The 25,831-nt window shown below is 40.0% G+C and overlaps 1 protein-coding gene across 11 annotated transcripts in view; it reads right to left on the bottom strand.

The window, feature by feature from the left end:
* Window positions 1-25,831, bottom strand: part of PCDH15 (protocadherin related 15) — a 1,355,521-nt gene that overhangs the window by 391,586 nt on the left and 938,104 nt on the right. For all 11 annotated transcript variants that reach the window (XM_073353680.1, XM_073353679.1, XM_073353682.1 and 8 more), the window contains one exon: window positions 19,254-19,424. In XM_073353680.1, the coding sequence (XP_073209781.1) occupies window positions 19,254-19,424 (171 nt within the window). The remainder of the gene's footprint in view (window positions 1-19,253; window positions 19,425-25,831) is intronic.

The following is a 25,831-nucleotide window of genomic DNA, read 5'->3' as shown; positions in this document are numbered from 1 at the left end:
CAAAATTTATTCACTTGTTCTTCAAACCTGAGTATGTTCTGGCTCTCAGAAGTGAGATGATAAGTATGTTTCTTAAACGTAACTGAAGCACAAGTTATTTAATCTTCATTATTTTAAAAAAGTTAAAAGCCCTGATTAGCTTATGCTCTGATGAGCAGCATGACCATATTAATTCACACTTAATCTGACCTAAATCCTAACCACAGGTGAAACTTTGATATACAATAGTCACTTCCACACCTAATTAACATTTCAGGTAACATAACTGCTTGCCCATCTGGTGAGAAACAATGCAAAGATCCTCCCCCAGTCTCACATATTTCTATATTAAAACAAGTGGTAATTTTTTTTAATTAGCCCTGCCATTCTTGGTGCAGCCTCAGATATATAAAAATTAATTACCTGTAAACTCACATCTTTATAATTTTAACCTTTTTATGCTTCACTTGTTTTCAGTGACATTTGCTAAACACATACTTATCAGGAGATTGCACATGGCGGACAGGCAATTTATCAAAAAAAGAAAGGATAGAAAAATAGAACACAGAACAAAGCTCTTTTTATGAAGCCTTAAACCTGCACTAGCTGACAATCAACAGCTTATCAAAGCCTTCTGTTTTGACATTGCTGAAAGAGGCATCCCATTAAAATGCTGCGAATGCAAAATAACTGTTTTTGTTAAGTTATAACATCTACTATCTAGTAATTCTGCTATAAATCTGTTGAAGCTTTAAGACTCCCCTTCACGTTGTATTTAACATTACTCTGTGATCCTCTGTCCTGCTGATATGCAAGGGTCATGCCATCAACAAATACAAAACAAACTTGGTTTTTGTTTTGTTTTTATCTACAAGATTACAAGGGAATGATTTGGCCGAGAGAGAGGATAGTCTCATAATTCTGAATAACTTTCCAGTTTCCAAAGCAATCTAAGAATGAATATCAGTTTGTCAGGCATCTCTGTTTATAATTAATTAGCAAAATTACTATCTGTTCACTAGCTAGATAGCAAATTATATGGATATAACAAATAAATTGCTGTTTTAAATAATAATAAAAATACATGTATTTCCGTGACAGGTACATATTGGTCAATCTTAATTTATCCCTTTTCCAGTCTGATGGCCTCAGATCCCACCTAAAAACCTATAACATTGCCATTCACTTTAAAAGTCAAATTGCTTCCTTTTGAGCCAGTGGCAATGGGATTGTTTAAAGGCCTCCAGTAGGAGACAGAAGTGTTCATTTCTGAATTACTGTAAATAAACAGGTTTCACAGTAGCAGCCATGTTAGTCTGTATTCGCAAAAAGGAGTACTTGTGGCACCTTAGAGACTAACCAATTTATTTGAGCATAAGCTTTCGTGAGCTACAGCTCACTTCATTGGATGCATTCAGTGGAAAATACAGTGAGGAGATTTATATACACATAGAACATAAAAAATGGGTGTTATCATACACACTGTAAGGAGAGTGATCACTTAAGATGAGCTATTACCAGCAGGAGAGCGGGGAGGGGGAAGAAAACCTTTTGTAGTGATAATCAAGGTGGGCCATTTCCAGCAGTTAATAGGAACGTCTGAGGAACAGTGGGGGGCGGGGCGGGGGGAATAAACATGGGGAAATAGTTTTACTTTGTGTAATGACCCATCCACTCCCAGTCTCTATTCAAGCCTAAGTTAATTGTATCCAGTTTGCAAATTAATTCCAATTCAGCAGTCTCTCGTTGGAGTCTGTTCTTGAAGTTTTTTTTGTTGAAGTATTGCCACTTTTAGGTCTGTAATCGAGTGACCAGAGAGACTGAAGTGTTCTCCGACTGGTTTATGAATGTTATAATTCTTGACATCTTAAGTGATCACTCTCCTTACAGTGTGTATGGTAACACCCATTTTTTCATGTTCTGTGTGTATATAAATCTCCTCACTGTATTTTCCACTGAATGCATCCGATGAAGTGAGCTGTAGCTCACGAAAGCTTACACTCAAATAAATTTATTAATCTCTAAGGTGCCACAAGTACTCCTTTTCTTCTTGTAAATAAACAAACAATCAAAGAAGGTTAAGGACAATTCCACTGTTAATGCATTTCTCTTGTTATTTCATACAGCATGGCTGAAGTAGTTTATAACTGACAATGTGCTGCCTACCCACTGATTTCTGGCTAGTAAGTATGCAGCATTTGTATTATAATTTAATATTTGACAGCATGTTGCCTTGCATAAATGATTCTAATCTAATTAACATTAAGAACTGTGAGGTTTTCTAAATCATGTTTTTCAGTTACACGACTAAAAATCTTCAGGTAGTGAACAGAAATCTCTCCTATGCTCTTTGCTTGGACACATATAATGTATATTACAGAAACAGCAGAATTCTTAAGAAAAAGTTCTAGAAAGGTTTCAGACAGAAGCATGGACAATATGGGAACTGTACTAAAATGAAAACTATAGTGGAGGTTCTTTCATACCAACAAACTGACATTAAAGGAAACACCAAGCTTTGTTTCAAAATATATTTAAAGTACCTTTAAAAAAGTTACTAGGGCCTGTTAGACATGAAAAACAAAAGAAGAGCATATCAGGTTGGGGTGAGCAGAACATTATGTTGTTTGTGGTTCTATAGCTGTGAAATTTGCTACAGAATTCACCCTCAGCTGCAGAATTGTTCATCAGAATATAAGCTTTCATTTTTTAAAAATGTTCATTAACTTAAACCCATTTATGTTATCATGAATTTGCAAATTCTCTGTAATAATAGTTGTTAGAAGTGTGACTACCTCATTCTTCTCAATGAGGTTTTAATATGGAAATCTAATGCTGCCAATTTAATTCTCACATCTGTGAACTATCATTACTAAGGCTACGTTTTAGTCACGGGTACTTTTAGTCATGGAAAGTCATGGAAAGGTCACGGGCCATAAACAAAAATGTACGGGCCCATGACTTGTCCATGACTTTTACTAAAAATACCTGCCATGACTAAAACTTGGGCAAGGGTGTGGGGGAACTATGTGGGGGTGGGGATCCTGGGTTGGTGACCCAGGACCCCCACTGGCGCTGGGGAAGAGGGGGGCTGGGCCACGATGCATGGCCAGGATCCCCACTGGTATTGGGGGAGTGGTGGGGCTGGCAGGGGCTTCCTACTGGCTCTGTCCCTGCAGCTCCTAGGTGGCAGAGGGGCCAGGGCAGGGGTTCCTCCACTGCTCTCGCCACAGGTGCTGGGGGCCGCAGCTCCCACTGGCCAGGAACCACAGCCAATGGGAGCTGCGGAGGCAGGGCCTGTAGGCACTGGCAGCATGGAGGACCCCCTGCCCCTTCACCGCCTAGGAGCTACGGGGGGGTCCCACGCTAGGTAAACACCCCCCTAAAACTCTGCTCCATAGCCCTGAGCCCCTTCCCACACACCCAAACTGCTGCTGCTGCGGAAGTCATAGAGGTCACGGAAAGTCACAAAATCTGTGACTTCTGTGACCTCCATGACAGACTCGCAGCCTTAATCATTACCAATAATTTTAACAGAAATATCCAGCTAATGTGGTTACCCATTGTTGGCTGCAGTAGACACCGAGGTGGAATACAGGGAGGAATCTGGTTGCTATTGATGATTAATGGAATAAATGTGTAAGGAGTTCAAGCCACCCAAATTCCAGGTCACCACCCACCTTTGCAAAAGCATAAGGAGAAAGGGGAAAAAATGCAATCATTCCCTAGTGCCAAAAGCCTTCACTGTTTTCTGTTTTCTAAACCACACCCTATTCTTTACTTTGTGGCTAAAGCCCCAGTTGTGCTCTAAATATGGGGCCAGTGCAGATAATCAGTATGACCCCAATCAGGTGAGCAAGACACAGCAACCAGGCATCTAAAAGGAGGATTCCCTGCACCAACAATCTCCCTTTTCCTGCTAATCAATTTGATAAGCAAAGAACAAGTCAAAGTGAAAAGGCACAATGTTTAGATAGCATTGCTTCTGAAATTAATGGTTTATTTATTTATTCATGAAACATCAGTTTTAAAGTCTCATATATAACTTGTAAGTAATTTGCTTGAGAGCCACTGATTTGGGATCACCTTCAATTTTTCTGGACTATGATTGGCTGAAATTCTTTTCTTTTTGCGTTGCTGTCCTTTGACCTCACTGGTAAACCAATATTCAGGGCTGTGCTGGGTTGTTTCCATTAGGAGGCAAAACTGATGATAGGAGTTAAGTATTTCTTTGGTGCAATTCAGCTTTTTGTTTTGTTTTGTTTTGCGTTTTAAAGTCCTGTTTTCCTGAACACAGTAGAAATAAAACAAACAGCAGCAACAGGAAGTTTTCTTTTTCAGAACTTCACTTCTGTCTTTTCAGCAAGTTCTCTGCTCACGGAAGCGCGCTCTCTCTCTTGATCTTCCCAGGGCCACGCACCAACACATCTCTCCTTTTCTGCTGGCTCTCTCTTTTCTTTTTGGTTCCTCTCTCTCTCATTCACTCACCTCTGCAACCAATTAATGCTCCAGCTGCTGCATTTGCAATTAATTTCAAAGGAAATTCATTAGCTTTTGCTGAAGCCTTGCCAGTCTGACCGTAGGTGTTAGCTTCCATTATTTCAGCTATCACTACACAAAGGGTCACTACATTACTCCCTCATTTAGCTTGAATCAATGGTACTTAGTACATCCATCAGCTTTTGCCAGGTGTGTGACTGATGGCTACTATTAATATATTCAAGAATGACAATATAATAACCAATAAGACACATTAATATGGTTAGTATAGAAGAAGTATTAAGTGCTCAGAGCAATGAAGTGGGCATCAAGATTCTTGGGTTCTATTCCAAACTCTGACAATCTTTTACTTTGTATATCTTGGAGATGTCAATTGGCACACTAGTCAAAGTAAATGGGGGATTCAGGCTCTGAACATCTTTACAAAAATCAGGCACTGAACCTGTGTGTCTCAGGTAACTCAAGCTTTTGAAAAATAATATACTTACATATATGCTGTGATGCTTAACATGTTCTGAGAGCTTGGAGGAAAGACATATTAGTTGGTACGATGTATGTCAAAATTTTCACCAGATTTTAAAAACAAACACTTAACTTTATGCCATTAAAGACACAGTCCTAAGTCTGTATTGTACATATTAGCAAATGGTCAAAAGTGATGAGTAAAAAATGAGTTTCTGTGTGGATACCAAGTTATTCCTGCCCAATAATTGGGAAGATGTATGGTAGATAAATACAGACTTAGCTTGATGAGGATTGTTTAAATCCATGTCTCCTCAGGCACACCTAATCTCCACCAAGGCACTGCTCCTCTTTACCCTGCACAATAGTGAGTAATATAAGCATGTTCACACAAAGGGCTTCAAATATACTAGTTTTCAGGGTGGAAAACTAAACCTCATGCGCCTTGCTGTGTTCCATCCAAGAACACACAGGGATCCGAGGCTTTTGAGAACTTACACATATGCTTGATGCCTCCTGCAATGATAAAATGAATAAAAGCCTCACTGTGAAATTGGAAAACAAAACCTTACAAAAGTCTGTCTTTACAAAGAACCTGTTAAAAACAAAAAGTTCAGCAGTTGCCGCACACTGAAGCAGACGATATTACGAATCTCACTGCACCCATCACTGAGTTGCCATAGTAATTGGAAAAAATGGTTAAAAACTGCAAGGCTTTGGTCTTACTTTGTGTGTAGGAGGAATATGATGTCTGAGACCTCAGGAGAGAAAGGGCATACACAGATATAAAGTAATGAAATGCCAAACAATAAAACCATAAGAAGGGATTACAAATGATCTTTAATAAAATGGATTACAAGGAACAGAAAAGTGACAGCAGTAATTAAAGTCTGCAATTTCGTCAATTAAAAACTGAGATCAATGTGATATTTAAAAGGACATTGAACCCCAAACTTGGTGGCTATTTGGAGCAACTGTTTCTAATATAAGAATCACTGATGTGAAAAATTGCTCAGTTTGTGATTATCTATAGGATTTATTAATCTAATATCAATTAATTGACTTGTATCAATAGAATATAACATTTATAGCCATTAAAAGCTGTTACTGAAGTCCAGAACATGGTTTTTTTAAGTACCTGGCTTTTTAGGATATTTATGCTACTTTTAAAAACATAATTAAATGTAAACTAGCTAAACAGCTACAATGGACTTTTTTTCTTCTAAGCACACTTACATTTATTCTGTTTTAAGTACTTCTTTGTGAGATTATTCCATTGTCCAAGTTTTCATTCAAAAGTTTACACCATGTAATGCTTTACCTTCTTAGAGTTTTAATTCTTAACCCTTCTTTGAATATGTTCAGGGTGTAGAATTTATTTTTATTGTAATCTTTGGTATTTTATGCCACATATAACTTCTAGGTAGATTCTGTGTACTTAGTACATGTTCCTTCTGTAGTTTCAATTTACACCCTCTTGTTTTAGAATCTTTTATCCTCTGGAACAGTTTTGTAGCATCCACCTTTTCTTTGCCCTTCAAAGTGTTGTATATCTTAGTCATGGTCACTATTCATTTCCTTTTTAATAATAAATATACACCTAATATTCTCAGAGGGACATGTAACCTAAAAAAAATCACACATCTGATATTTTTAACCTTCTATTATTAAAAGTACCATCTAAGGCTATTATAACTGAAAAAAAAATCTTTATTCTTCTCTTGGGTTACTTTGTGTATTTTATATATAAAATGCTGTAACCATTTTCACTTTTCCCCCTATATAGGCAGTTTCCATCTGTTTTTGTTTCATACAGTAAAAGGAGAAAAAATATTGAATAAAACAGGAAAATATGGTTTAAAAACAACGAACATTGAAACAGGTGTACTGGCCAGAACCACTTTGAAATATATATTTTAAAAACCGACTAGATTTGACATGGATATTGTCCTTATGAATTATCCTTATAGTTTAAACCCATATGGCTACAGATGGGTGGTTTTCACAGGGTTCCATTTACAGGAGTTAGCAGTTGGTTTGGAGATTGTAGAAATATTTTTTTTACTTGAAGATTCAGGTTATATAGAATACTTTCCTCTAAAGGAAAGCATTTGCACTTCAGCTCCAACTTTCCTTACCTCCCACCAGATCTCAGAACTGCCTACAAAGCTTACCTTTACAATTTTCAAGGGGGCTGAAGCATGCCTACACTACATTTGGGTCTGGCATTGCCCCTCTCTGCATCTTCAAGGGTATAACGTTCATCTATTTTACGATATTTATTGATTCTATTAAGTATATGCACTGGACTACATAAATCTATAAAGATCTTTGATGGCAGGATGGGAAAAAGCAGTTGATCAGCACCCCTAGAATAATGCCAGCCCCATAACCCAGTGTACACAAACAATCCACATACCCCCAAAGACTCTGGGTGCAGCTGTCCTGTACTAAACATAGGACATCAATATAGATACCTCATGCATAAGGCTTCTCTTTTGGGGGAATAATTGATCTGGGGGGGTATTTTTAGCAATTTTTGAGTTTTATGTAGATGTCCAAAAATTCTTTGTATATACGGTAATAAATAACCTCTTTGTAATGTTGCCTAGTTTGGCAAAGTACTGCCAAAGTTACATGCAAAGTTAAAAAAGTACTGTTTTAAAGAGTACTAGGAAACTTTTTGGGCACACCAGCACAATCTACATGGACCAATTAATGCACAACATGTTAGTGTGCTTTAGAAACTACACCCCTGCAGTTTGCACTACTGCTGCATGCAGACAAGTGCTTACATACCAGTAACCATTTCTGGTGTTTTTTTCTGCTGTTTAATGGATAAACACTATTCTCATTCTCCCCCCCCCCCCTTTTTTTTTTTTGGTATCAGAGTTTTAATCAGTGTTTAATCAGTTAAAACCTAAAACCAGAAGCCCTACTTAAAACCCTTAAAAGAAAGTTGATTCCTCCAAAAAGTCTACTTTAAGGAATATGGGAATTTCACCCAGGGCATGGTTGCTAAGTTTCCCTAACTACTGCACTAAGATTTATAAGGATGTCTATTCCTCTGTGTTTAGTGTAGTAGCTAATGAAGAAAAGGTTTGTGTTTTCTCCATTCTGATGTTCTGCTTGGCATTTTCAAGCCACTTTCTATAACTTGCACCCAAAGAGGCAGAGATGCTTCCGATTTTTGCCATGGGATCCTGATTTTCAGTGATGTGGTCTATTCCTTTCATTGGCTGCATTGACCACCAAAGAATGAGAAATGGGGTAGGAATAAAGGTACTCAGAAGCTTTAGACAGCACGTAGTACTTTCTATCAGCCCTTTTGCAGGTAGGTGTTGCTGTGGCAAAAGTTTGCCTAACAAATTTGGCTGGCTCTAGTAAAGTGTCATTAATAGGTGGGACTATGCAACCTGAAACAAGAGTGTAGAATTTATGAAGGGCTTCTTCCTGTATCTGCAAAGTTTCAGCCATCTTTTTCATTTCTTCCTGAAATTGTTTAAAAGCATCTGCATGGGGAGAGAGAGGGCATTACTGCCTCATCAGGGGAAGATGTTGATGTATTTATTTGAGGTACAATATCTTTATCCTCCTGATGATCCTGATCTTCAGATGTCTCTAAATGTATTGCAGGGACGGATGTGAAATGTTCTATGGAGGAGCAGGTTGTTTCCTCTAATCTACTATCTCTGGATGACTAGAAGCTCAAATATTGCTCCCTATATAAATCCCATTGGTTCCAGTATGGACACTGTGTAGGTCATATGAAAAAGATGGGGATACCCAAAGTGGTTCATTCTAAAACATAGGCAGATGATATTATGACTCTCTGCCCTGTTTAGATGTTACTGACCCCACTTCAGATCTGGATCCTGAAGAAGGGGCTTTTGGGGAATAGGTTGGAGAGCCCTGCTTGCTGGACTGAGAGTCTGATTAAGAACACTCCTCAGATGCAAATGGAGGTGCTATAGAAGATGAAGTTGTATGGGGCAATCATCTAGATACAATTGGTACCTGGGATATCTGCACTTTACCTGCCAACAAGGGAGATTCTGGTTCTTCAGTAGCCATAAGGTCCTTATGGAGCATAAACATTCCCTGCAGCAGGGTCAAGTCTGAACAAATCAGTACCTAAAGTCTAGTTGCTACCGAGCAAGAGTTCAGTGCCTAATGGCTAGCGGATGCTGTAGGACAGTCATCAAGATCAGTACTGTTATCCTTATGGTCTTGGCTGCAACCAGTACTGTATGCCTTGAAGAAGATGACTTGCTCTTCTTAACAGCTTTAGTCCCTATCACAGCACTTGAACCAGTCTTCGACACCAGTACCATCCTGCACGGTGTACCCAGGATGGTACCAACAACACTGCACTTGGACCGGACCTGAGATTTCAAGATTTTGGCCACTTTTGTTTCTCAACTTCTGCAGAAGATCATCTAGGACTCTCATGCCAGGAAATAGTCCTTGTTCCAGTCTCCAAATGTTGCCCCGAGACCCACCAGATGATGGAGGGTTCTGACTTCAATGGGGCACCCTTAGTACTTGACTCTGCATGTACAGGTTGGGTCAGAAAAGCCTAGATCTGACAAGGTCTTATTAACGACTCCATGAGAGAAATCCTCACATTTGTTTCTGTGATCATTTTTAGTATACTGTTTAAAAAGACTGCAAATGCTACAATGTGAAGGAATATGGGCTTCCCCTAAACAAAATAAACTGGAGTTATCATTGCTCACAAGGCTAACCTCCCTTAAAATGGCACAAGACTTCCAGGGGATTCAGCCATTCCCCCAAAGTTCAAATAAAGAAAAAACATGTCATCCCCAAAACATCCCCCATCCAAGAGAAGAATGCAGGGAGGAAGAGGTCAAAATAAGGGGAACAATTGAAAGTAAGGCCTGAAATCTCTCAGTTCAACTATTTACACTACAAAGAAACTATTATTAAACTTGAATGCTAAAACTACTCTAAAACTAGCTAAAACTATCAAAATTTATGTAAAGGTATGTAAACTATGCAGACACAGCAGAACTACATATCAAGCCTGAGGATGGTTAGAAGGAAATGAGTGGCAGCAGGTCCCAAACTGCCTTATATAAACTTGGTACAGGGAATAAGGATAGTTAGGACGCATTTGCAGATCATACAAAACCTGCTGGCAAAATCTCTCATCAAAAGTGCATGGAATGTATGTACACCTAAGGTGGAGTTCCCATAGGTACAAGCAGTTGAAGAAGAGGAGTAAGGTGTATGCCTATGGATGGAGGAAAGGAAATGTACTGTTAGATGACTGAACTCTTTTCCTTGATTCTGTTTAGGTATGTTGTTTGTATCAAACCTAATTTCTCCCAAAGTATTTTGCATATTCATTTTCTGTGTATTTTATAATGGTTTATTGAGATTTAGAGGTGGTAAGCAGACCTGTTGGGGACAGAATTGCAGTGAATGGAGAATATTTTATCTATCAACAGCTATGTAGACACACTTTTCTGTTGTAGAACAAAATCTGATGGAAAAGTGTAGCTCACGATGGAGAAGGTTTTACATGTACCCAGCATCCATCATCACTCAGGTTTGTGTGGACCCATCTACTACTAAAGTCAAGTTTGCATGGGTCCAAACATACCTCAACTGATAATCAGGCCTGAATGTGCCCATCTACCTTTCCCTTCAATTAGATTTGTATGCCCTGACCCTGTCCCCTGTCAATGACCCAAGCTTGCATGAGTTCCATCTCCATCAAACCCTTAGGCTAGTGTAGGCCTCCTGATTTCCCCCCTCCCTCCCTGTAATCAATCAGGCTTGTGTGGGCCCATCACCAAAACCCAAGTCAGCCTAGAATGGAGTGCATGCCATAGATGATAAAGGATTGCACCTAAATTCTAAAAATATATTGCAGTCATAAATCTAGGAACCAGAACTGAAAAATATTTCTGAACTCTAACCAATTTTAGATTTGTTATATTAGTTGGTTAATTTTTAGAAAACTTTAAAATACATTACTTACTAGAAATGGACCAGCTCTGGAAAAGCTCTTTTAATGAATGAAAAGAGTGATCATGTGATACATTAGATATTCACTGGTGTATCACATCATAATTTAGTCCATATTGCTGAAGTGCCTCCCCATATGACGTTGAGCTATGACACTACATGAAGATGGCAAAGAGAAACCATTACCATGGTGGTGCATTCAGAAGCAATAACCCCTTCTAGTGCCTTACAGTCAAAGTTGGAAGTCCTAATTTGAATGGGCAAAAAAAAGTCAATAAGGGCACCATGGAGTGTTAATATTTTATATGGATGGATGAACACCTTGAGGAAAAAGGAACTTGATAGTGAAACAATTTTATTCAAAAGAATTCCAGCAATTTACTGAACCAGATTAAACATACTCTATTACTTATTTACCATTCCATCTCTAGGGGAAATACAGTAATACAAGTACAGTACCTTACAAAAAGTGCTATTTAGGAGAAAATGAGATTAACTTTATAATCTTGCCTTGTAAACTTTTTACTCAAGGTCTAATGAACTTCATATACTGTTACTGATTGTTCACCTGCTGAATTATTCCTCAATCTTGAAACATATTTTACTTTACTCAAACCTGATCAGATAAAGAAACAATAAAAATAAAATATACCCAGCATGAACCACATAGTTTTCTCTAGGAACTCAAACTCAATTCATAGCAAGAGTGTAAACATTCCAGGAGAGGATGCAAGAGTGACAATTTGAAATCTGTGCAAAGCAATTAGATCCTTTAGTGAACTTGGTTAATTTGGATCTAGAATATATCATTCATCCACAGTAAATACTTTTCAGACAATACATCATTGACCTGTGGAACTCATTGCCACAAGATATCATAGAGGCCAAGAATTTATCAGGATTTAGAGAGGACTGGTCATGTGTAATAATAAGACTATACAGAGCTAAAGTAATGATTAAAATAAAGAAGATTTCTACTCAAGATGAAATAAAAAACATTATAGTTTTCTTCTGAAGAAATATAATAATCTGGCCAGATTAAGTACAAGGGACCACCTGGATCAATTGGTCTTCAGCTGTCAATAAGACTGCGACGATCACAACACATCCGCCATTCTTCTCGCTTTCTTGCCTTTCTTCTCCATGTTCGTCTGAAAAGTTTAACAAGGTCATCCTCCCATCTTCTTGGAGGCCGACCAGGTGGTCTTTTCTGTTCTTGCGGGTACCACTCAGCAATGATTGCGGTCCACCTATTGCTTGTGAGCTGTGCTGTATGGCCCGCCCATCACATCTTGTTATGTCTGCTTTTCACGACAATATCTTTCACACCACTGCATTCTCTGATCATTTCATTTGGGATGCGATCCAGAAGGGAAATTCCCAACATATCTCGTTCCATTGCCCTTTCAGCTACCAACAGCCACTGTTCATCTCTCTTTTTCAGTGCCCACGTTTCACTGCCATATAGCATGACTGGCAGCACTGTTGAATTGAAGATATTTGTATGTGTGGTCTTGTCGATTTTTCCTTTGAGGACATCCTTGATGGAAAAAATGCACACCATCCTGCCTGAATCCTTCGTGAGAGTTGTCCATTCAGGTCTTGGCCCATATTAACTTCTTGGCCAAATATATGCACTGTTCCAGTTCTTCGATTTCTTCTCCTGTTACCATTATTTGGGCTTTTCATAAGACATCTGACTGCATGTATTTCGTTTTGCAGAGGTTCATTTTCAGGCCAACCTGACTGCTTTTCTTGTCGAGTCTTCGTAGCATGCTCTGCAGTTGGTTGGTGCTTTCGGCAATTAGTACGATGACATCTGCAAATCTGAGATGGGATAATCGTTCTCCATTTATGTTGACACCACTCCTCCAGTTGATCTTGTTCATAACCATTTCGAGGCAGGCGGTGAATAGTTTTGGAGAAATCGTATCTCCTTGCTTTACGCCTTTCTTGATTGGGATGCAGAGGGGAGTTTCAAGGCGAGTAAGGTCTCTTGTACATCCAGTATTCACTTCCTTCAACAAATTGATGTACTGTGTGTTAATGCCCTGTCCTGCGAGTGCCTTTAATATTGCGTTAAACTTGACGCTATCAAAGGCCTTTTCATAGTCGATGAAAGCAATGCACAGCAGGAGTCTGTATTCCCTCACTCTTTCTAGGAGCTGGCTAAGGGTAAATATATGGTCTATCGTGCTGAAATTTCTTCCAAATCCTGCCTGTTCTCTCAGCTCTTGCTCATCCAGACTCTGCGAGAGTCAGTTCATTATCACCTTTGTGAAGAGCTTGTAGATGTGAGAGAGCAGGCATATAGGGCAGTAGTTCTTAAGATTTTCTCAGTCGCCCTTCTTGTGCAGCAAGATGGTATTTGACTCCTTCCAGCAGCTTGATGGTATTTTTCTTCTTCAAGATATCGACTAAATCTTAAAGCAAGGGCCTTCCAAAGTTTTTCGCTTCCTGCAGAAATCATTTCTGATGTTATTCCATCTTTGCCTGGAGCTTTTCCCTTCTTCATCTGGTGTAGTGTGCTTTGGACTTTGCTGACTATTACTGGGGGGACGCATTCTTCTGACTCTTAGAGCATTGGGAGAGGGACGTTGATTCTAGATTCGAACAGTTCTGTATAGAAGTCCTTGCAGATCTCCTCCATCCCTGCTCTGTCGATTACTGTCTCTCTGTCCTTGTTCTTCAATGCTGTTATACTCAGTCTATACGGTGTCAATTCCCACTTGCATGTCCTGAGGTTCTTGTGTGATTCAGCTGTTTTGAGGAGCTTTTCTTTCCGGAAGTTCTCAAAGTCATCCTTCAGTTTTCGCCGTATAAGCTTGGACAGAATGGAGTACTCAAGGTTGTCAAGGGACCAAATACAGCAAAACTAGAGACTAGATTTAGGGGAATGAGGAATGCTACTCCGAGTCTAAGGCTGGGGCACAAATAGCCTCCCGATTCAATGGGTACACTATACTAAATACTACTTTCCCATGATTTTGAGTTGTAGTCAAGGGTGGAATTGACAACCCGCAGTAGTAGCCTCCACCCCAGCATTGCACCCCTAATCCTGACCTGATGAGAACGCAAAGCCCCAGGATGAGGAAGGGGGGCCCTGGAAAGCGAACTTGAGTTGCACTTACTCCACAGCTGTGACTCCTATCTTACAGGGCTGAGCCCAGCTCCCCATTCTGGGCATTGAAACCCGGTGTATGGGATCACAGCATCACTCAGGTTTTTCATTCTTAGTTTCATGATATCTGTGGGTGTCAATGAACCCATGAATCCATTTGAAATCTTCTCCTAGGTTAAGGTATCTGGGACTTTTGAGAATTAAGGGAGGAAAGAACTGACTGCCTTTTCTGGTCCCATTCCATGAGCTCTTTAAGGACTCCGATTTTCATTAGGCACTGATGTAGCTATTGGATTTATATGTAGCCAAAAAAAAATGTATCCACAGTCCTAATAAAATCTTGACTGTGTCATTCATGTTTAATTTTATAGACTCTTTTTATCTGGTTAAAAAAATTGGGCCCAATTCTGCTTTCACTTGAAAATAAAGGCTTTGTATAAATGAAATTGAGAACAGAATGTGTTGCTCACTCTACTATTGATTAGCTTAGAACAGAGGTTCTTAAATTGTAGTCCGCGGACCAGTAGTCGTCCGCGAGCTTCATTCAGGTGGTCCACGGATAGTTCCCTCTAAGGTGCGCGCCTGGGTGGCCGCACACAAGAGAATGAAGGGCCACCCACCTTATTAGTAGAGCCGTGCAGGCATGGCTCCACTAATTAGGTGCCTGGACCCTGGAGAAGATGCACATGTAACGTGTGGTGGTGGCCTTGGGGAGAATAGGGGGTTGGTGGGAGGGGGCAGTGGAGTGAGAAGAGGGGGTGAGGGGAATTTGGGATATGCAGGGCTGCAGCAGCCAGAGAAAGAGGCGACTTTCCCCAGGGCTGAACCTGCCAGGGAGAGACCCCTCTCCTTCCCAGCCCCAGCTCAGGGGCTGCTGCAGCAGGGGAGAGAGGGCATATCCATCGCATTAGAAAGGTAAGACTACTGATATTAAAATATGAGTTGTGTGGTTTAATTTGTAGAACAAAAAAACAACATTAATTATTATTAATGTTTATTTAATATAGAGCTTTTATCCAAAGTGTTTTACAATAGTTAGCTAACGGTACAAACAACATTTGGAAAGATCATTAAGTGGTCCGCTGAGACCCTCACCAATTTTCAAGTGGTCCATGAAAAAAAAGTTTGAGAACCACTGGCTTAGAATGTTCTGTTTCCCGGGTTAAGTGTCACACTTGTATGATTTTTATCATTGCTTTGCTTTTTAAAAGGTTGCTCTCCCCTTTAGGACCCCAAGCAAAGCCCCCTGAAGTCAATGGAAGGACTTCTGGTCATTGGATCAAGCCCATAGTTTTTTGTTTTGTTTTGTTTTCAGCTATGAGTTTGCTGTCAAAGCATCTAATGCTCTGGCCTTTTTACAGAGTTGTCACACAACATCACAGCAGCTTGACGTTATTAATAATGATGTTCACACTACCTTAAACTCAGACCATAGTGTTAAAAGTTAGTTATAATTATTTACTGAGGTAAAACATTGGTGGTGGTGCTGCAGAAATGACAATCCATTACCAGTTGTTCGAGAATTTGTTTCACCTTGAGTCCTAAATACTGCCAAAACTGAGTGGTTAACAGCAGTACCTTACAGACTGAAAGGGCAGTATTGTTATTATCAATATTTAATTTTACTCAGAACGAGCAAATATGGGGGGGGAAGGCCTCTGATACCCTTTGTTGGTCTGCTTGAGAGACTGGCAGTTTTGGGGCAGTTGGTATTCATCCCTTGCAAGGAGCAAGGACCTAAAACATATTTCTACATACATACTAATTATATAGCCCTAACTACAGCTTGCAGCAGTTTTAACATGGTTAATAATACTGGCTTGAATCAATCCCAAAAGGCATAATATAAACCCTGACATTGTTTGGGGTATAAATAAATCAGTTCTCTGGTAACAAAGCAGCCCATTAATTGTGCCTGCCTCTTCTATCATTCCAGCCATAGACAGTAAACAAAGTACACCCTATGTGGATTCCTTCCATGTTGCCAATGTAACAAGCTGCTCTAGATCCACTAAAGAAAATAATTACATTAGAAAAATAATCTGCATTTTACATCAGAGAAAGCTTTGACAGAAGCCAGCTAAAGATAATTAATCTTAGAAGACTGAAAAAAAAAATTATTATTACAACCACATTTAGTACTGTGCTTATAAATGCTTTATTTTAGGGTAAATGCAGTGGAGTATTTTATCTTTTAAATGAAACATCTTCATCCAAGCAGCTGTATCTACATAATTTAAGCTTAAAACTTCATTGTTTGGGATTCATTATTATTTCCTGTATTATTCACTGTAAAAAAAAGTAACACCCCACCCCCACCCCCACGCAACAATGCTGAAATAAAAACAGAACATATATTGCACATATATTGTGCATAGGAAATGGACGAGGCCATGCGGAAGGGCCAGGATCAGGAGGGGAGTGGAAGATTGCATGCAATGAGTACTGGTCACCCACCAGACAGGCCCCCTCCTGGTCCCAACTGTTCAGCATAGCCCTGGCTACTCCACCTGTGCTGGCTCCAGTCAGCAGGGGAAGCGGATGGGGCTCTGTGCCCTGGGGCTGCAGGGATGGGGCCACACTGAAGGGCTGGTGTCAGCACGGGGCTCTATCTGGCAGGGAAAGTGACCTGGGCTGCATTGAAGGGCTGGGGTTGAGGAGAGCAGAAGGCTGCATCCCATGACTGCCAGCCCTTTTGCCAGACAAAGCCCCCTCCTGACACCAGCAGAGCAGACCTGTCCACTTCTGCTTCCCAGGAGGGGGATCTGACCAGCAGGGGGACCAGTACTCATGAAGTGCAGCTTTCTGCTCCCTGAAGACCACACTGAAGTCTGGTTGGGACTCTGCAAGGGGGCACCCGGTCCCCAAAGAGCCAACATTTGGGTGATAATTCGTAAAACCATGAATACTGTTTTTTTCAAGACCTAGGAATTTTTCAGGAAAAATCAGTAAATACTGAAAATGATGGGCCTTAAGTATCGCCCTTTTCCAGCAAATGCATGGCCCTTTTCCAGCAAAACATTTAAACAGATGCTTAACTTTAAGTAAATGAGTGGTCCTATTGAAGCCATTAGGATTCCTTACTTACTTATGCGTGACTGGATGGGAGAACAAATTTCTCTAACACCCTGCTTATGTTCCTTAACTGTTGAAAAAGTGATGTGAAAAGGTATTTCAGTTTCCATGGTCCATTCAGTCCTTAGCTTCTTTACTGAAATTGTTTGTGGTGGAACCAATTAATCCTTTTATAATCTAAGAGTTCTCCATAACAACAGTGCTGTTGCAGGTTATCTACTACAGAATCTTCTCTTAGCTTCTTCTATGAACAGCTAGTTTTATTTTGCTCTGGAAGGAAGAAGTTAAACCATACTGTGCTTTTTATAAATCTTTAAACTTGTGTAATAGATATGGCCTTTTTGAAGTGCATTTTTTCCCATAACCTAGTTCTGCTATTTCATTATTTTAGTGGACTGGTAACTTGCTTCTAACTCAGTCTGCACTGCAAAAAAGGCTTCAAGCTTTGCCAATAGCTTGGGAGTGGCCTCTGAAGTCAATGAAAACCACAGTGGTAACTAGCAAAGAATTTCCAACTCTCCCAGAAGGTTAAGAAGTGTCAGATAGAAGTTGAAAAGATAAAAGAATTAGTTTAGGATTTTGAAGGTTTAGTAGAGGAAAAGTTCTGCTTTTATACAGTTAGAATCATCATGTCCTATTTAGCCAACTGTGAATAGCAGGGATAAAGTATCGGATATGAAATCCTGCAGTTTTGCCAGAAGTGGCAAAAATCCTGGTTTGAATATAGAGTCCATATGAGCAAAGCAAAGAGAAGTACTTCTGAAAGCTGATAAGCCACACTGATCCCAGATGCAATTCCAATGAAATCACTATATTTACAAACACGTAAATCTGATCCAATGTAAGTGCCTGGCCCCCACTTGTTTCTTAGATTGCTATGTTTGAGAATATTATTTCCAGCGAAATTTGAAGTTCACCTCATTAATTTAGGTCCTCCTGATCCTGCAAATATTTACTCATGGGAATAAGTTGTGTGAGTAGTCCCACTGAAGTCAATACTTCTTCTGTCAGTGAAGTTATATGCATAAGTGCATGAAGGACTGGGGCCTTAGATTCTATACTTGAAATGCAGGGAATAGGACAATCAACACTATATAAATGGATTGTGATAAGAGTAATAGCTTTCATCAACTTCATTGTACCTTCAAAAAGCTATTTTCACAAAAAAGGTTTTGTTTTTTTTTCAACGAAAGAAAAGCTTTGACTGTTTGATATAGCATAAGTTACATAAAAAAACCCAAATAGAGGATATCTGAAATGTCCTTTCTTCCATAAATAGTGCTCCTAGTAATGGGATATGAAGTCAAATATCTGTAGGAGACTGGATAAAATCTGACACAAGTCAACAGGGACTACTATTTATTATCTTCTATTAACAGCTATTCAGTTGTGACATGAAATAGCAGACTCAGTCCTAGTCACTAGTGTATAGACATTACAGCTAATGATCAGCCTCTTGGCCTTCTCCACAGTGAGGCCAAGCAAAGCATAGGCATGGAGACTAGATGTTAAATCATGTAGGTGCTCCCTCCAGACCATCTTTAGATCCAAAGCACATGCCTCTACCACTTGAGTTAACAGACCAACAGGTACTAGAAGTGGGCTGCTATCCTCTATGTAGATCAGGCCTGAGAGTGAAGAGTCAGTGGTTTCACAGCTCTTTGCCAGGCAGTAGAAGAATTTTTTATGTCAGGAATACTTGATTCTATTCCAGATTCTGGAGGACAGCATATTCTAGTACTTTAAGACCTTTCTGCTCCTGTTCCCCCCCAACTTGCCCTCTTCTGAACCTGTCCCATCAAACCTGTCCCTCTGCACCTGTCCCTCTGCTCCTGTCCCCTCTTTGTTCCCAGCGACTTCAGCTTGTCCCGGTCTCTCAATTCCATCTGCAAACTTCAAGTTGAGTGCTGAGGTGGCTCACCCCACCAGAACCTCACTCAATCCTAGAAGTGTATTTCATGCTTGCAAATGGAAGCACTTATTCTAATTAGGAACACAATAACTAAAAAAAAAATGTATGATAGTTTCCCATTTTGTCTGTAGAAAAACACAATATTTGTTTAGGAAAGAGTGAGGGAGAAATTAAGAACCCAAGAAAGAGTGTTCATTGAGTACTTACAGGATCAGTGAACTCTGGTAAGCTGGCTTGGTAGGTGAGTGGCCTACAGTCCCGAGTGTTATTCACTAAGACACAAGGGAGAAACATTGGTCCAAGATCATCCCCATCAAGCACATCAACTGTGAGGGTGGTTGTACTTGTTCTTCGTTCATTAAGATTTTGAGCCCGGTCCTGTGGAGGAAAAGGGTATTTCTATAAATATGATTTAGAGAATTTAGAACATGGTCCACACAAAAACGTTTTTTAACTTAAAGTTAAGATTGATCATGAACGTATCCTACCAAAACAATCATGAAAAATCTGGGAAATTACTAGTTACAGAAGCATTAACTTTGACATCACCTCCATGCTCCCTATCTTCACAACCATACAAATCCACATGCTGATTATGAATGCCACAACACCACATTCTCTTCCAATGTCAAATCTGCTCTCCTCCAAAGTTAAAGAAAATATGAGACAAAAAAGTCATGGGTTCTTTTTTTAAAAAGATTAAATCAAAATCTTCTAATTGTTCATTTAACTCCTTTGGCCCATCTTCAGTGTGTGTGTGAGACAATGACAGTTCTGACAGTTCTTGCAAATTCATAGTGAATAAAGAGATTTTTGTCTCTCACTGTATGAACCCTTGCTAGGGAACCCAACTAAGACTGCACCCCCTTTGTACTAGGCAGGGAACAAAACACATGGTAAGAGACAATCCTTGCCCTGAAGACCTTCTGATCTATGGCAAAGCACAATGGTGAGCTTGTGACATGAGAACTAGAACTAAGGTTCAGCCTCATCTCACATAAGAGCCACCAAACTACTATTAGATAGGAAATAGCATTTAAGCCCTGCTAAGCAGGGCAGGTTCAAACTGGTAACCTAGAGGTAAGGGTCCCCCATCCTACAGATCTACCAGAAGGTTCACCAGATAAATTCCTGGCCCAAAAAACTTGGAACAAAACCTTGGGAGTCTGCAGTATCACTTGTCAAGAGACACATACAGGGAGTAAGGGTGCATAGCTTGCTAAGGCCATGCATGGAATAGGGGCTGGTGAAGCAGGGTGAGCAACAGTTTGGAGAATGAGCCGAGGTTATGCCGCAATCATATTTTAGCAAATGTCAGTTGCTGTTTACCCTTGGCTTCCAATGCCATAAAGCAGTTATGAAGACCAATAATCACTTTATTTATTATTTATATAAACAGCCTAAATCAGAGATTAGTCTTGAGTTCTACATAACTAAAGTTTGAGGTGTTACTTCAATCCTATTTTAGCTAGAAGGAGCCAAAAAGAAGGTGAGACAATAGATCTAAATTTCAAAATGGAGTTACTTTTACTGCTTCTTACTCCTAAACTGGTACACAGATTTATTCCTAGCCTTACCTCAAGTCAAATCTTTCCTGTAAGAGTACATAATTTATATTTGATGCTGATATAGATTATTTTCCATACATAACAAAGGGATGTAATCCCTTACGTCTGAAAATCTCAGCACAACTAACTGTATAGTCACTGTATATTTTTGTCATAATCTACACCATGTACTGCCTGAAAACTATATCAAATTCTCTTTTTCACAAAATACTGTGACAGGGTCATGCCAGATGGCTACAAGAGAGTGATAGGAGGCAGATATATTAGCCCCAGGTTAAGTAGGTCCCTTTCCCCTGGGTAAGGTAACAGGGAAGGTTCCAGAACAATCATTAACTTTCTGGAAACAATTAAGGCAGACAGGCTGATTAGAACACCTGCAGCCAATCAAGAAGCTGCTAGAATCAGTTAAGGCAGGCTAATCAGGGCACCTGGGTTTAAAAGGGAGCTCACTTCAGTTTGTGGTGTGCGTGTGAGCAGCTGGGAGCAAGAGGCACTAGGAATTGAGAGTGAGAAGGTGTACTGCTGGAGAACTGAGGAGTACAAGCATTATCAGACACCAGGACAAAGGTGAGGATAAAGAAGGTGTTGGGAGGAGGCCATGGGGAAGTAGCCCAGGGAGTTGTAGCTGTTGCACAGCTGTTCCAGGGGCACTCTAGCCAGCTGCATTCCACAGGGCCCTGGGCTGGAACTCAGAGTAGAGGGTGGGCCCGGGTTCCTCCCAAACCTCCTAACTCCTGATCAGACACAGGAGTTGACCTGGACTGTGGGTTCATGAAAACAGCCAAACTGAATCTCTGAGGCAAGCAAATCCTCCAATAAGCACAAGACCCACCAAGGTAGAGGAGGAACTTTGTCACAATACTTATATTGTGTAATTTATTGAGAGTTTATAACTTCCTTACTATTATTTTTAGAGGGTGACTAAATGGGGCATAGCTCCACCAAAACATATTACCCATGCAATAGCTTCTTCCTTTCAGTTTCCCCCACTCCCTTTGAGAAATATTTCTTTCATGTTCCTCAAAAATAACTCCTTGTTATTTCCCTGGTAATATTCAGGTAATATCCAGATTCTAATCTTGCTTACTTGCTGCTAAATTGAGGACACTTAAACTGGTAGGCCCAAATCCCAAGCACTGAATACACCAACGTACTCTTCAGAAGGACACCTTAGAAAATACTATTACTACTACTAATTCATGATCCCATCTTAATTTGTTACCTTTTCAGCATGATCTTGATTCAGCACATGCTTAAATCTGCCCCATTCCACAAAGCATTGAGCTACACCAGTGGGTGTTAACCATTTAAAAACATGTTTTTCTGAATAGTGATGGACCTAAGTTTGAGCTAAAGTGCTCTCCTTAATTCATAGATGTTAAGGCCAGAAGGGACCATTATAATCTTCTGGTCTGACCTTCTACATAACACTGGTCATAAGACTTCATCCAGTAATTTCTGCATCAAACCCATAACGTCTGTTTGATCTACAGAATATCTTTTAGAAAGATATCCAGTCTTGATGTAAAGAGTTCACATTATGTAAAATCTACCACAGCCCTAGGTAAATTGTTCCAATGTTTAAAAATATGCATCCTATTTCTAGCCTGAATTTCTCTAGCCTAGCTTGCAACCCACTGGCTCTTGTTATTTTTTTTCTCTGGAAGATTAATGATATGTATAGTATCAGAAATGTTTTCCTTATGTAGGCACTTTTAAATCAAGATTGAGCTTCTTAAATGTATCACCATGACTATGTAGGTATTTCTACATGGCCAGTGAAGGTATGATTGTAGAACATGTGTTAGCTTTAATCTACCTGCAAAGGTGACAATAATAATGCAGATGAGGAGGAATAAGCTTCAGCATAGGCAGGCTACCCCAGCACAAGCACACTGGGGATCCTGTATTTTACTCATATCGCGAGCCTGTGCTGAAGCCCACGCTACCAACTCTGCTACTATTGTTACCTGTACTAGCTAAGCTACGTAAGCTACCCATACGTTAGTATGGGTATGCTGACCTGTCCTACAAATGTCCCTTCACTTGCAGTGTAGACATATCCTATAAGACATGTTTTCCAGACCTTGAATCATATTCTTGTTGCTCTTTTCTGAACCCTTTCCAATTGGTCAGCAACCTTTTTGGAGTGTGAACTCCAGAACTGGACACAATCTTTCAGTAATGGTCTCGCTAATGTTGTACACAGGGGTAATACTGCCTCCCTAATCCTACTTGATATTTCCTTATTTAGGCAACCCAGGATTGGGATTGCCATCTTTGCTACACCACACCATGAGCTCATAGTTAGTGATTGTATAAACATTAACTCTAGGTCCTTTTCATTGCCATTGCATTTCAGGAACCTTCCTCTCACTTTATAAGTACGACTTACATTGCTCATTTCTACATGTATGACCTGGTGTTCAGCTATATTAAAAACCTGCTGTTCAAATGAGATCACCTTATCAAGTGATTCAGATTGGTTTGTACAACTGACCTGTTCACATAATTATTTACCACACCACCAATATTGGTGTTATCTGCAAATTTTGCCAGAAATGTCTTTTATATTTTCTTTCAGATCATTGATAAAGATACTGAATTGCCAAGAACAGATCCCTGCAGTATCCCACTAGAAATACCCCTTATGAATTATGATTCCCCATTTACAAGTACTTTTGAGTTCTATCAGTTAATCAATTTTTATCCCTGTAATATGGGCTACAGTGATTTTGTTTAGTGCAATTATTTTTAATCAAAATGTCCTGTTATGTTTTTTTTAAATCATAGTGAGATATGCCTTACAGAAGTTAAGTATTATATCAACACAGATACCTTTATCAACCAAACTTGTAATCTCGTCAAATTGGGGGCCATGCCATCTTTTTTAGTTTATTATACAGAATATTTTGTAATTGATGCTACATCTTGATTAAAAACAGAATTAAGCAAAAATATATTAACTGGAGAAAATCCTAGTGAAAACTTGCAAAACTTTCCTTTTGTTTCAAATGACTATGATATTCTTCTGTCTTAAAATGATGACTAATTTTGCTGTACATTGTTGAACAGAAACAGCTTCTGTGCTTCACCCCAGGAGTAGTTGCATTTCAATTGAGGATGATATGGTGCCTTTTTAACACAGCAATTTAAGTACTTTTTGATCCTCTGGAATGAAAAGCATTAGACTGGATAAATTAGATACTTGGTCTGATCTTCACCTAACACTCCACTTTCTCTTTCAAGATAATATGCATAAATAATGAAATAGTAACAGGAGTAGGAACTTTTACTTGGTCTCCCTACTCCCAGGTGAGAGCTCTAACCACTAGACTATAAAATTATCCTCACTTTCTCTGGCCCAATGACTATTTATTATACAAAGTGGAACAACTTCAATAGACACAAGGACCTACCCCAGAATACTCTATAGAGTGGTGGTAAGAATACTTACCTGGGGGAGTGTAGCCAGACAGACAGCCCCCTCAGCCCCCCCCAGACCAGCATTGCTCGAAACACAGGAGGAAGCCGGAACAGGGCACTTAACATATATTCCAGCACAGCCTTTGAAGCTGTGAAAAGCACAGGTGTGCTGCTATAATGTGCCTCTGGGAACAGATACAACGATTAAGCTCACAGCAGGCAGAGGCCCTGTGACAGACATGGCTCTTAGCCCCTACTAAATAGCGTGATGCACACACACCAACATCCTAGGTGGGAAAATATTTACCCTGATAAAAGAAATGTCCAGTAGTCGACACTTATTGTTTCTCTCCCTTGCAAGTGTAAACTACTCTTGCGAAAGCTGGCGTCGCCCAGACAGACCAGCCTCAATTTGGCATAAGAAAGGAGAAAGAGAATAAAGGAGTACAGAGGTATAAGTAGGGGACCTACAGCACCATGATTTTTGAGTGCTTTTCACTATCTATCTGCTGGTCAGATAAGTGACAGCCTCCCAAGGCTTCTGCAGCTAAGAGGGTCCCTAAGCCTTGTCCCTTATTCGTCTTTCCGCGGAATTGAGTGACCGATCCTGGCTTGGCACCGCTGGAATCGAGAGATGCAAGGAGGGTAAGAAGCACCCACACCTGATCTCCTATCTTTAGAGTACACATATTTTGAAATAGAGCTCTATACTTTGTTTTCTTTCTTTGGGATTGTGGCTTCAGTTTTGTAACTTGTTTGTGTGTGTAACATCTCTACATTTAAATAAGTAGGCACTAGCAATTTTGTAACCACATGATTAGAATCTAGCTTAATAAATTTTGGTAACCATTTGTGCATAAGCCTGACTTGTTTTTTCTGGTTTACTGTAAAGCAGCCAACACAATTAAAGAACCTCAGCCGTTTTGGCTCTAAAGCCTGGCCATTAGGTGAGAGTACTAAGAGCCTAGCATTGAGTTGTGCCACCTCCATGGGGCAAACTCTTGGGGCACCTGTCAGTCAATCCTGGCTGCCCGCTGCGAAGGAGCTCTGAGCTCTAGCAGTTAAAGTCACGGGTGGTTAGGACCTTGGGGCATCCGTCAGCCTAGCCCGGGCTGCCCGCCACGAAGGGACAGTGCGTCCTAGCGGTTAAAGTCACGGATGGTATAAACGGGCATAGCTGGCACCTCACCAAACATCCTTGGCCGTCGGCTAACAGGGAGGAAGGCATGCATTGAATTCCCTGCTCCAGAAAGGGAATTTGAATTCAGTCTTCCACAGCCCCAGAGAAGATGCTAACCACTGGGATATTAGGCATAAGGGGAGCACCACAACCACTACCTCCTCTGACCATTTTGTTAATGGCACCTAAGTCCCCTTGTGAATCCAGCCTGAAAGAAAATGTGGCTAAAAAAATTCTGCAAATTTGCGAATAGTTTTGAGTTGATGAAAACTGCATTTTTTGGTAAATAAACTATTCTCTGAGATCACTTCTACAACACCTGAGCACTCAAAACTTCATTGAAATCAATTCCCATTTGATTACAGTACCAGATTTGAGTATGCAGTGATTGAAATAATGGGTATTCTGGCCTAAACATGCAACCTTTACTCACTCAAGTAGTTCTCATTCATATAGGTAGCTTTATTATGGAAATTGTATGGGATGGGTCACTATGATACTAATCCTCCAAAGATTTACACTTGTGCTTAACTTGAAGCACATGAATAATCCTGCTGAATTCAATAAAACTAATAGGACTTACAGTTAAGTATGCAAGCCTTTGCAGATTC

Source organism: Lepidochelys kempii, chromosome 7 (genome assembly GCF_965140265.1).
Source record: "Lepidochelys kempii isolate rLepKem1 chromosome 7, rLepKem1.hap2, whole genome shotgun sequence".
Lineage (NCBI taxonomy): Eukaryota > Metazoa > Chordata > Testudines > Cheloniidae > Lepidochelys > Lepidochelys kempii.
The sequence above is the reverse complement of the archived record's forward strand: the minus strand, read 5'-3'. Positions and strand labels throughout refer to the sequence as shown.